This window comes from Rasamsonia emersonii (assembly GCF_000968595.1).
Source record: "Rasamsonia emersonii CBS 393.64 chromosome Unknown ctg1118621760085, whole genome shotgun sequence".
NCBI lineage: Eukaryota > Fungi > Ascomycota > Eurotiomycetes > Eurotiales > Trichocomaceae > Rasamsonia > Rasamsonia emersonii.
The window spans coordinates 1-11,417 of record NW_013563202.1 but is presented as its reverse complement, the minus strand read 5'-3'; the positions used below and the strand labels follow the sequence as shown (position 1 = coordinate 11,417).

At 51.1% G+C, this 11,417-nt stretch overlaps 4 protein-coding genes across 4 annotated transcripts; 3 read left to right on the top strand and 1 right to left on the bottom strand.

Moving 5' to 3' along the window:
• Positions 1–1,263: 1,263 nt before the first annotated feature.
• T310_3799 (Alpha/beta hydrolase fold family protein) lies at positions 1,264–2,154 on the top strand (the record flags this gene model as incomplete). Its single annotated transcript, XM_013473320.1, has 1 exon — positions 1,264–2,154. One exon carries the CDS (start codon positions 1,264–1,266, stop codon positions 2,152–2,154), a length of 891 nt encoding a protein of 296 aa, XP_013328774.1.
• A 204-nt stretch (positions 2,155–2,358) lies between these two features.
• Positions 2,359–5,160, bottom strand: T310_3798 (Kinesin family protein (KlpA); the record flags this gene model as incomplete). Its single annotated transcript, XM_013473319.1, has 3 exons — positions 2,359–2,535; positions 2,586–4,150; positions 4,200–5,160. 3 exons carry the CDS (start codon positions 5,158–5,160, stop codon positions 2,359–2,361), a joined length of 2,703 nt encoding a protein of 900 aa, XP_013328773.1.
• An 832-nt stretch (positions 5,161–5,992) lies between these two features.
• On the top strand, positions 5,993–8,214 carry T310_3797 (Actin-binding protein; the record flags this gene model as incomplete). Its single annotated transcript, XM_013473318.1, has 9 exons — positions 5,993–6,026; positions 6,089–6,117; positions 6,180–6,239; positions 6,299–6,441; positions 6,495–6,543; positions 6,594–6,697; positions 6,752–7,213; positions 7,266–7,944; positions 7,999–8,214. The coding sequence occupies 9 exons, from the start codon at positions 5,993–5,995 to the stop codon at positions 8,212–8,214; spliced, it is 1,776 nt and encodes a 591-aa protein (XP_013328772.1).
• Positions 8,215–9,764: 1,550 nt separating this feature from the next.
• T310_3796 (Alcohol dehydrogenase) lies at positions 9,765–11,007 on the top strand (the record flags this gene model as incomplete). Its single annotated transcript, XM_013473317.1, has 3 exons — positions 9,765–10,291; positions 10,347–10,848; positions 10,942–11,007. 3 exons carry the CDS (start codon positions 9,765–9,767, stop codon positions 11,005–11,007), a joined length of 1,095 nt encoding a protein of 364 aa, XP_013328771.1.
• Between the last annotated feature and the right edge of the window lie 410 nt (positions 11,008–11,417).

The following is an 11,417-nucleotide window of genomic DNA, read 5'->3' as shown; positions in this document are numbered from 1 at the left end:
GGGTAAAAGCAGAGCGAATGAATGAATGTACGATGAATAAATAAATAAATTAGACCAAAAAAAAATGGCAATGAGGAGTCTTTCCATGAGGCACTCGCTATGCTTATTATACTCCGTAGGAAAGCTAAATGGAAATAAATAATCCTAATATACAACTCGAGCTGCAGCATTTGACATAGTAGAATAAATAAACTATTGCTCAAATAATTACCATCTCGTGAATAAGTGGGTGGTATACCTGGTCATCATAAATAAAATTGTCTTTATTATCATTACTACAATGAGTCATGACGACATTGTGTCTATATTTCCATTATTAATACAGTACAATTAAACGAGCAGTGGACATAATAATGACTATTAGTGCTTCTTTTATTGATTCATTTATTTGGTTTTATTTTATTTTCATATGTAGTATTTTTAGCAAATTCAAATTGACCGACCGATTCAGTCCTTTTTTTGCCCTTCCCGGTCAGTTCATTGTTTACGCAATTTTTTTCTGGAATTTAAAATATAATGTACTATTGAGTAAAATAGAATGAATGGATGAGGGCCCGAAAAAAAATTAAAAAAAAGTAAAACAAGTAACATTCCCGCTTCTTTCTCTCTTTCTCTCCCTTTTTATTTTTATTTTTTATTTTTCCCCCCCTGTTGTACTGTACTTATTTATTACATTACCAGGTAGACATCATTCAAGCAGGAATAATAAACTAAACCTTGCCAACATTTGTTTACTTACTTACCATTGAAATTGAGATCGATCGATCGATCGATCCTAAGAATGATCCAGATGTAATAATCAATATTTAGTCGGATATCAATTAATATTGAGATGGATGGTGCTCGTTATATCACCTCTGAGGAGAATAAGCCATTTCGTTAGAAAAATTGTTATGGCTGGAACTACAAGCTGTCTTCCTACTGCATTACTGTCTTACTGCTTTGGATGCCTTTGTCAATTATTCTTGGCGGATGTTATTATTCAGATTCACCATCATCTATGTCATGCTTAGTCAGTGCTCTCTATCAGGTATGCCACTCCGCAGTGAATAGAACATCTCCATGAAACAGCTGTACCGGGACAGAACACAGAACATATATATACACTGTACAAACATTCGAAAAATCTGTATCTATATATCTTGTAGCTGTAGACAGCTGCAAATGACTACATCCGACTCCTCTCTCCTCTCTCCAGGAGAGCATACCTTTACTGCCTCGCCACTGTCATCATCATCACCAGCAGCAGCAGACGCAGCAAAAATGACATTCACCTACATCATCCACGAGAACAAAAACAATGACCAGAACCAGACACAAAGAAAACCTCTGCTGGTCATACAATGTCCCGGCTGGGGCATCGGCGCGCGCTACCTCCGGGAAGGCCTCTCGCCGCTACTCGAAGAGCACTACACACTCCTCTACTTCATTCCCCGAGGCACGGCCGGCTCGTCGCGTCCTCCGGGGGGCGAGTCCGACATGGGCACATGGGCCATGGCCGACGATCTGGAGCTGCTGCGGCGGCATCTGAAGATTGCAAAATTCCCTGCCCTCCTGGGCCACTCCAACGGCGGGGCCATAGCGCTCGCTTACGCGGAGAAGTTCCCCGATAGTGTCGACAGGCTCGTCCTGCTGTGCCATCGTCTTGTCGGCCTTACGCCGGATACGTCGCTGATGCAGCGCAGCAAGGACGATGCGCGGTACCGCGCTGCGTTCGTCAAGAAGCAGGCGAAGTCAAAGTCGCAGGCGAAAACGACAGCAGAAACAGAATCGGACGAGCAAGCAACGCAGTACTGGAAAGACATCCTGCCGTTATACTTCTTCGATCCGGACAGCGGCGTGCCCCAACTCCTTCGCGCCATGGGCAAAGACCTCGTCTCCGCATGGTGCCAGCACGCCCAGGGCACCTGTGACGCAGAGCAGCTGTATCGTCCCACAAGGCCCATGGTCCAGAAGCTCAAGGACGTCCGGGCCAAGACGCTCATCATCGCCGGGAAGTACGACATGATCTGCGCCGTTGACAATGGTCAGCAGACGCAGCGCGGTATTCCGCATGGGGCGGAGCTGAAGGTCTACGATCGCTGTGGGCATTTTCCCTGGATTGAGCGGCCGGAGAAGACGGAGGAGGATATTGTGGGTTTCTTGTCGAGTTGAAGATTCTACTCTTAAGTGCATCTTTTCTTTCCCAGGACTGCATTGCAATACCAAATTAAGTAGCATTATACCAAATCATCATACATACATACAACACACATGACAGGTCAGCAGACCACAGTCAGCTCTCAGACAACGCCCAAAACCAATACGACAAAGAATACTCGCTGCACCAGACAAATCACAAATTGGTATCATATCATCCTATGACTCACGAACACGGGTCTGCCGCTTGGCCGTCCCAATGTGAGTGTTGTGCACCTTCGTCGCAAACTTCAGACTCGTCAAGGTCTCGCCCAGATGAGCCTGCAGCGGGCTGACCATGACGAACATCAGCGTTTTCGAGTTTCCGCCCAGCGAGAATTGAAGCAGATATGTGAGCTGTACTCAATTAGCAATGTGGCCATGACACTTTTCCAACTTCAACTCACCTTGCTGTTCCTGTACGGGATGTGGCCGCCCTCCTTCCCCTGGCCCAACGCGCTAATGACATCGCCCAGGCAGCTCAGGCTGCGGTTGATGTTTTGCGTCTCCTTCAATCGCTCGCCCGTTGCTCCACTGTGGCTGAGTCGCTCGCTGCCGGCCAGATCAACCAGGTTCAGCGTGCCTTCACTTCTCTCGCCTGTGATACTGTTCTCTCCCAGCAGTCGGAGAATAAACACGGAATGCGATCGCGAAGACCGTTCATTAGCCTTGGTCGCTGCGACCGATCGGTTGGCCGCCGCACGCCGCAGTATCGACTCGACCATCTCCGGAGAGTCAAGTGTGACGGTCGTCACGTCCGTAATAGTCGTCTTGCATTTCTGCATGTCATGCCGGATTTCGTGCTTCTTCTTATCGAACTCCTCTGCTTTCCCGAGCAGATCGTTCAAGTTTTCATTGTACACTTCGACAAAGTTGCCCTCCATCTTATACGTCCAGCCCTTCTCTTCCAGGTTCTTGGCCGTATCGTAGATCTGATGGACGGCCCGCGGAATCATTCCATCCTCTGAAGACATGGTATATGTCTTGCCGCTGCCAGTCTGGCCGTAACAGAAGATGCACACGTTGTACCCGTCCAACGCGCTCTGCACCAGCTGGCTGATCTCCTCAAACACATCGGCATTCTGCGTATTCGGCCCAAATACTCGGTCAAAGGAGAACGCGTTATTCTTGCGAGTGACGACACCCAGACTGTTCTTCTCCTCTGGTCCCAGAATCGAAATCTCCTTGCAGTCGGCTCCCTCGTCCGGGAAGCTGATCTGGGCGATTTCGTTGGCCGGCTCGGCAGGTAGTGGTGGACGAACACGGCAAAACACTCGAATGTTGCCCTTCAGTTCCTGCACCTGGTTGTGCAGCTTCCGGCGCAACGTTTCCTCCTTTCTCAACTTCTCCTTTGCGGCGTTCGTCTCTGCGATGGCGTCCGCAAGTTGCTGGTTCAATCGAGCGAATGCTTCCGATTGTTCCTTGCTGCCGGATTCTAGGAACTCAATTCGTGCTTTGAGCGCGCGGATCGACGACTCGAGAGTTACGCTATTACTGCTGGCAGTATCCAAGTTCTTCCGGAGATCTCGGTTTTTCGACTTCTCCAATTCTATGTCCTCCTTCGCGGCCTGCAACTCCCTCTGAAGTCGCTCAATTTCGCGATCCTTGTTCGCGAGTTCGAGCTGCCCACGCTGCGTGTCCAGAGCACATTGGGAGGTAATCTGACTGACTTCCCGCTGCCGGAGAGCGCGCTCATTCTCTAGCTCGGAATCATAACGTCTCCGAACTTCCCGCAGTTCTTCCTGGTGCTGTGAAGACAGAGCCTCGATCTGCTTCTGACATTCTTGCCGGATCGTCTCAGCTTCGTTGCGGAGACGCCTGTCGGACTCATCCATCGCAATCTCATGCTCTCTCTCGGCGGCCTTGAGTGCCTCCTCTGCAGCTGTAACTTTATTCTTCAACGTCTCCAATTCAACCCGCAATGAGCAATTGGCGTCCATGAGCTGTGTTCGCGTCGCTTCGAGTTCGTTCACTTATTGATTGTCAGATAACTTGCTCTTCACGACTCTGAACACACGTACCTCGCGTTTTGTAAAGCTCCACCGTTTCCTTCAGACCGTAGCTGTCCTGGCCTGCTTGGCTCATCCGGGCGAATAAGGCGTCACAGACCTGCTCAAAGTCCTGGAGTCTGCTCTCGTGATCCCAGGCTTTTATATTCGAGTCCTTAGTTAGAAACGGTAATATCCTTGGTGGGTGCCTCTGGGGAGACCTGTGCTTGGGAGGAGATGGAGAAGGGGTGACCAGGGTGCATGATCTTGAGTGGTGTAAGGCCTTGGGTACACGAGAGTGCATAGTGTTTCGCACTTGCTTATTCGTATTACATGGGTTTTGGGTATAATCGACAGGGGTTTTGGTTTCCGTTAGGGTCAGATTTCCCATCATGGCACTCAATGAAGTGTCACGCTTCCTGACGGTAGATGCATCGGGAATGGGCAGTGCACTTGGACGTGGTGACAAGTCTGCCGTGTAGTTCATGTACTTATCGTAATATCCGGGTGAAAGGTGAAAATGTGACTTATGAGATAACTGCATACCCTTTCTTTTGCCAAGAACCTGGGATCCAGACATATCCTCATCATGGGTATCCAATGACGTCGCCGGCCTAGGGACAGAAGAGCCTCCGGTCTTGCGAAAGCCGAAAGAAGTCTGGGGTCGTGGGTTTCCATGCGAGGGTGGTTGCAAACCTGGGCCGACCGTGGCTGAAAAGGAAGAATTGGAGGTTGTCCGCGACGAAGACGTTCTGGAAGATAGGGATGAGGATAGTGAATTGTTTCGATTGTGGGATTTCGTCGTTCCATTGCCGACTTTTGACGATGGTGCTGCTTGCGCATTCGTTTTTGTAGGCTCTGTTTTTTGTGAGAGACCATCCACCTCGTTCATTCGCTCGAACCTACTAGCTATGCCAGACGGCTTGTTGGTTGCGCCGGAGATGGTTCCAGGAGGAATCAAGCCTGAACGAGCATTCGTGCGTGACGAATTCATCTCGCTCAAACTGCCGGCGTGTGTCGGAATTCGACTTTTGTACGCCGGCCGAGATTCCATCTGTGTAAATGTCAGCTATGTATGTCGATGCGCTCGTCGCTGACGGCATACCGCGCTCCCAGAGTTCTCATCCATACTGGATGTCCTCGAAATGCGACGGGATCAAGCAAGAAGGCAGCAATTGGGAGGGGGAGTTACAGAGTCATCAAGAAACAACCATCAATGAGACTGCGTCGCGCAGCCTGGAATGTTGAGAATGGGGTGAAAGCGCTGACAGAGGAAGCTGTGCAGCGACAAAGTCCGGCTGGCAGAGTATTAAGTCGAGCGACTCGGACGGTTACCCCGAGTAACGGGTAAACAAACGACGGCTTAGTCAGCGCGCTGCAAGGAGCGGCGGGGCTGTTTGCCCTGTTTGGCTGTTTGGCCTGTTTGGCCTGTTGGGCTATGACTGATCGGGAATGGTCCCGCTGTCACCCACGTGACGGCGCCGCAGTGCTGCCTCGAGTCGACGATGCAGCAAAGTGACTTGCAGAAGTGCAATCCGATGCGAACAATGGTCATGTAGGCCGTAGCTGAGTACCAAGTGTCTACGTGTGTAATACGAAAGCGAGAGCTGTCGTTCTCGCTGGTTGTGGTCAATCCTTAGCGCGCGAGGGGCAATCCCTGACTGCTGAGGCTTAAGCGTCGCACGTCGAGGCCTTAGGCGACTGGAGACAGACTGCTGGCTGGGACCCAGCTCCTTCCAGTCAACATACTCCTGCAGTCCCAATAATTCCTGGGTCCTTGAGGCCATACTCAATTTTGTCTGCCGTGTCATCTCAACGCTACTGCCATGTCGGGCCGCTTCGTCCGCTCGTCGAAGTATCGTGAGTTTTGTCCCTGCGCGTTGTTTTGCCGCGCTGAGCTTACACCGTTCTCTGCCCGTTAGGACACGTTTTCGGACAGCCGACCAGAAAGGTACGCCGCAGCCTACAGTCCAAAGCAAATGCCTGTTTCCCATGTCGCTCATGTGAATTCAGGAACAATGTTATGACAACCTCCGTGTGTCCAAAAATGCATGGGACACCAACCTCCTGAAGGTGCGTCATTTTCTCGCGACCAGAAGAATCCCGCGTGCGACAATCTAATCCCTGGGCAGGTCAACCCCAAATATCTGTCTGTGAACTGGGAAGCAGGTGGCGGTGGAGCATTTGCGGTGGTCCCTCTCCACGAGCGGGGAAAGTTCCCTGAGAAGATACCCTTGTTTCGTGGACACACAGCCGCTGTGCTCGATACGGACTGGTGAGCGTTGGATCCCTGAGTGAGTTAGCGACTCCAGCTCACGAGTGTGCCAGGAACCCCTTTAACGACGATTTGATCGCCTCTGGTTCGGATGATGGCAAGGTGAGCTCCTGCGCCATGCGAGGGATTGCACGTGGTGCTGAGAATTGCAGATCTTTCTCTGGCGCGTGCCGGAGGGATTCACTCTTCACCCCGATGTTGAGCCAGACGAGATCCAGGACGTGGCTCCTGTTGGCAAGCTGAGCGGTCATCCCAAGTAAGATACCTCGATTCTTAAGGTTGGTTGAGGCCATTGCTAAGAACGCCACAGGAAGGTCGGCCACGTGCTCTTCAACCCCTCCGCCGAGAACGTGCTTGCGACCGCATCGGGCGATTTTTCGATCAAGATCTGGGACATTGAGGCTGGCGACGCGAAACTGACCCTCAAGCTTGGCGACGTTGTCCAGTCGCTGTCATGGAGTGCCAATGGCTCTCTGCTGGTGACCACGTCGAGGGACAAAAAACTCCGGATATGGGATGTGCGCCAGGAACGCCCAGCGCAGGAGACCCAAGGCCACTCGGGAGCAAAGAACAGCAGGGCGGTCTGGCTGGGTGAGCACGACCGTGTCGCGACGACGGGTTTCTCCAAGATGAGTGACCGTCAGTTGGCTCTGTGGGATATTCGCGCCCCGAGAGAGCCCATCAACGGCTTCAAAGTACTGGACTCCATCTCTGGAGTTTGCGTTCCATTCTGGGACGAGGGTACCCAGTGTCTTTACTTGGCTGGCAAAGGGTGAGTCACCTTACGAACGTTGTCTGAGACCTATCCACTGATTGGCTTCCAGTGATGGTAATATCCGATACTTTGAGCTGGAGAACGACAAGTTCGAATACCTGTCCGAGTACAAGTCGAGCGATCCTCAACGTGGTCTTGCCTTCATGCCCAAGCGTGGCGTGAACATGCACCAGAACGAAGTCGTCCGCATCTACAAGTCTGTGAACGACACCTACATTGAGCCCATCTCGTTCATCGTGCCTCGGCGCTCGGAGGTCTTCCAGGACGACATCTACCCACCGACGACTGGCTTGAAGCCCGCCATGGGGCCGTCAGAGTGGTTTGCCGGCAAAGAGGCGATCCCTCCGAAGATCTCCCTGGCCAGTCTGTATGACGGCGAAGGGCTCCAGGAGGTTACCCCTACTCTGGACAAGCCCACACCAACCATGAGTGCTCCCGAGCCGAAGCCCGCTGAGCCTGCCAAAGCGCCAGAGCCCGCCCCTGCTCCGGAACCAACTGTGATCCGCCCGCCCCCTTCGATGAAGGAACAGGGTGCTTCGATGGCTGCTATGGTTTCCAAGTATGCTGACGAAGACGACAAGGACGACGTGGATGACAGCTCGAGCTTCGAAGAAGTGGCAAGACCAACCGAACGGGTTGTAACCACGCCTCCTAAGGTTGAAACCCCTAAGATTGAAACCCCGACAGAATCCGCCGCTAAGAGCAAGGAGGAGTCGACGAGCTCAAAGGTATGATTTCTCCGTATACGGAAGCCTTTGTGGTGACTAACTGACATCTTCTAGCCTGTGGAAGTTTCCCCGGTGTCTGCATCCACCCCAGTGACGGTCACACCTACTATAGTCGAGCCTACCAGCACCGTGCCTGCCGACGCTGTTCAGCGGGACATCCAGGAGCTGAAGTCTCTGATCGCGGAACAGACGAAGACCATTGCCTCTCAGGCAGCGCAGATGCAGCAGCTCACTGCTGAGATCGAGTCGCTGAAGGCGAAGCTGGGCTGATCGCGACGATCACCAACATCGACATAAGCGACGTTGCCAGAACCATACTAGCTGAGTTTCTTAATATTCAACCCGTGTTTTTCTAGAAAATCTACATATATCCTTTATCTCCAGCGATCGTCAGACCTCACCCTTCTCTTTTCTCCCGGCTATGTTCGATACCATGGGACTTTGCTGCACGTTTTTTGTCGTTGATGAAAACGTTTTCTGGGAATCTTTGGGTTCATGGCAAGCAGGCGAGTTTTTTTGTCTAGTAGGCCGTCGGTTTGATTGGCTGTGCTGTGATTTGATCTACCTAAGGAAACTGAACTTTTTCATGTGTCCAAAGCATTTCCGTTGTCAGAGTCTCATAACATAACTATTTTTCAGTCTAGCAAAATGGATTTCGCTCGTTCGTGGACTAGATATACTGTACAGTACTGTACATTGGGATCTAATATTTATTTGTGATGTTGAGATTCTAGTAAAGAGGCGACAAGGCAAGGCATGTGTAGTCGGCATACTGAGGAATTAGTCATCTTTCGACTTTCGTCTACGGTACATTGGGAAGGAATGATTCCCAAGCAGATAGATTCCTCAGAGCGATCAATATGGAGTGGATGATGTCCAATAAACAGCTCTCCAAGTTTCATCTTATTGATGCACACCGCTCAAGCATATAGAGTTGCTTTGCTTTCTTAGGATCCGGTATTAACTATATATATTTTTGCACGTCAGTGCGGACAATGCACAGGTAAGCAGATATCTGTCTGACCAACGGAAAGGAGCTCCAAGTCAAGCAGCATTTTTGTCGAAAATATCAGTGTTATCTGGAGAAACAACTCCAGAATCAGCTTCTGAGTTGGAACTGCAGTGGCAGAGTGTTGAAATATCTGGTCAACTATGGTACTGCAGGAGGTCAGGCCACTGGGAGAGAATATTAAAAATCGCACACTCCGCATCCTCGGTATATTCTTCAGGATGAATATTTATTCAACAAAGAAGAGAGGACTGCTGCCCTGATTGGGCCGATCCTATATACGCCAACCAGAGAAGGCAGCTCCCGTCGACCTAACTCCTACCTCTCCCTATCTACGCGTCATCTTGTTCTCCATGTTTACCGACCTGTTGTCAGCTCGACCATATTCAAGCTCATATTCCATTTATAAATACTATGCTCTCGATAATGCCCATACTTTCTTTACTCCTCATGTCCTTGTGTGCTCTTCGATAACCCCAGCCGTATCCGTTTCTCAGGTCCGGTTAACGGTTGGCCTGGGCAAGAAGTCAGAACCTGACCCAACCGACAGGAATAACACGAACTATGCTCTACTAACTTAAATTATCACTGCCCTCACATGCTGGAACGAAGTTTGTCGAATGCCATCACGCGTTGACCACGGGTGCCCCTCCCCCGCAGGGCTGGGCCCACCGGCCCGCCAGCTTTACTAATGCTGAAGATGCCGATAGAATCGAAGATTAATGTTCGAATCCTATCCCTCGTTCCTGTCCCGTCTCGTCTATTCACCTGTACTCACCTCCGATTTTTCTAGCTCCTGCCAGCTATCAAGATGAAGGCCCTTGTCTACCAAGGCCCCGGAAAGGCCACCGTCGTTTCGGACCGACCAGTCCCCAAGGTCCGCGACCACTACATCCTCGTCAAAGTCAAGGCTATCGCCCTGAACCCGACGGACTGGAAGCATGTCTACCGTGGCCTTCCCAAAGAAGGCTCCCTGATTGGCGTGGACTATGCGGGCATTGTCGAAGAGGTCGGCCCCAACGTCACCAAAGACTTCAAGAAAGGCGACCGCGTGGCCGGGTTCGTGCACGGCGGCAACTACAACAATCCTGAGGATGGTGCCTTTGCCGAGTACATCGTCGCCAAGGAGCATATGTCGATCAAGATTCCGGACCATCTCAGCTTCGAGGAGGCTGCCACCTTAGGCTGCGGGATTAGCACCGTCGGCCAGGGCTTGTATGAGAAGGACTACGGCCTGGGCCTTGCGCTGCCATCGCAGCCGCTGCAGCAGCCGGAGACTATTCTGATCTACGGTGGCAGTTCGGCAACAGGGACCTTGGGGATTCAATTCGCCAAAGCGTAAGCCGCAGTAGAATATATGCATGTCGTGGACATTTGACTAACAACCTCTCAGGTCTGGCTACACCGTTATAACCACCTGCTCGCCCAAGAACTTTGATCTTGTCAAGAGGCTGGGCGCAACCGAAGCCTTCGACTACCACGACCCCGAGTGCGGGAAGAAGATCAACGAGTACACCCAAAACAAACTCAAATACGTCTGGGACTGCATCAGCACCGACGACTCAGTCAAGATCTGCGCTGAAGCCCTCACTTCCGGCCCCGGCGCGCATTACGGCACCATCCTCTCCCCAGAATTCCCCCGCAAGGACGTCAAGTATACGGTTACGCTGGCCTACACCGGCATCGGCGAGGACTTTGACAAGTTCGGTGCCAAGTTCGCGAACAACCAGGCGCATGCCGAGTTCCAGGCGAAATGGTGGGCAGAGGAGGCGCAGCCTCTACTCGCGAATGGTACCATCAAGGTGCACCCGGTCAGCTTGCGAAAGAACGGGCTCGCGGGTGCGATCGAGGGGATGCAGGAGATGAAGGAGGAGAAACACAGCGGTGTGAAGCTGGTATATCGGGTGGAGGAGACTCCTTAGTCGATTCGACTATTAAATATACTCCGTTTGTACGTAATTATTAAAGGGTATATACCTATTTCGTAGTGGAATGCATATGGTCTTGCAGCTAGGGACCCCATCCCTTCTTTAGGTAGGCATATCGCAAGCTAGGGAGTACAGGAGATCTGATTGGTCAGGAAGCACAATTACCTAAAGTGCTCCTGGCAATATCGGGTTTCTAAAAAAAAAAATTCTCCTAAAATTACTAATATTGTTACTAAGAGTCTGCCTATAACGTAATCAATCACCGAGCGAAACAGATCACCGAGCGAAACACCCACCAACGCCATTATTATTAGATATCTAATTATCTCACCACACCACCCCTAAATTGAAGCTATTTACATGTAAAATAATTGCCTATTTACTAGGGCAGCTGACCCTAGTATGACCTTGAATATTGCAGTTGCTGCACCGCGGTGGTGCACGTCTTCTAGGCTGCATATCAGCTTGGTCAGCTACCTCTGCCTGCAATTCTGCAGCTTGCTGAGCAAGCTGCTGGCCTTCTTCAGCAGTTAAAA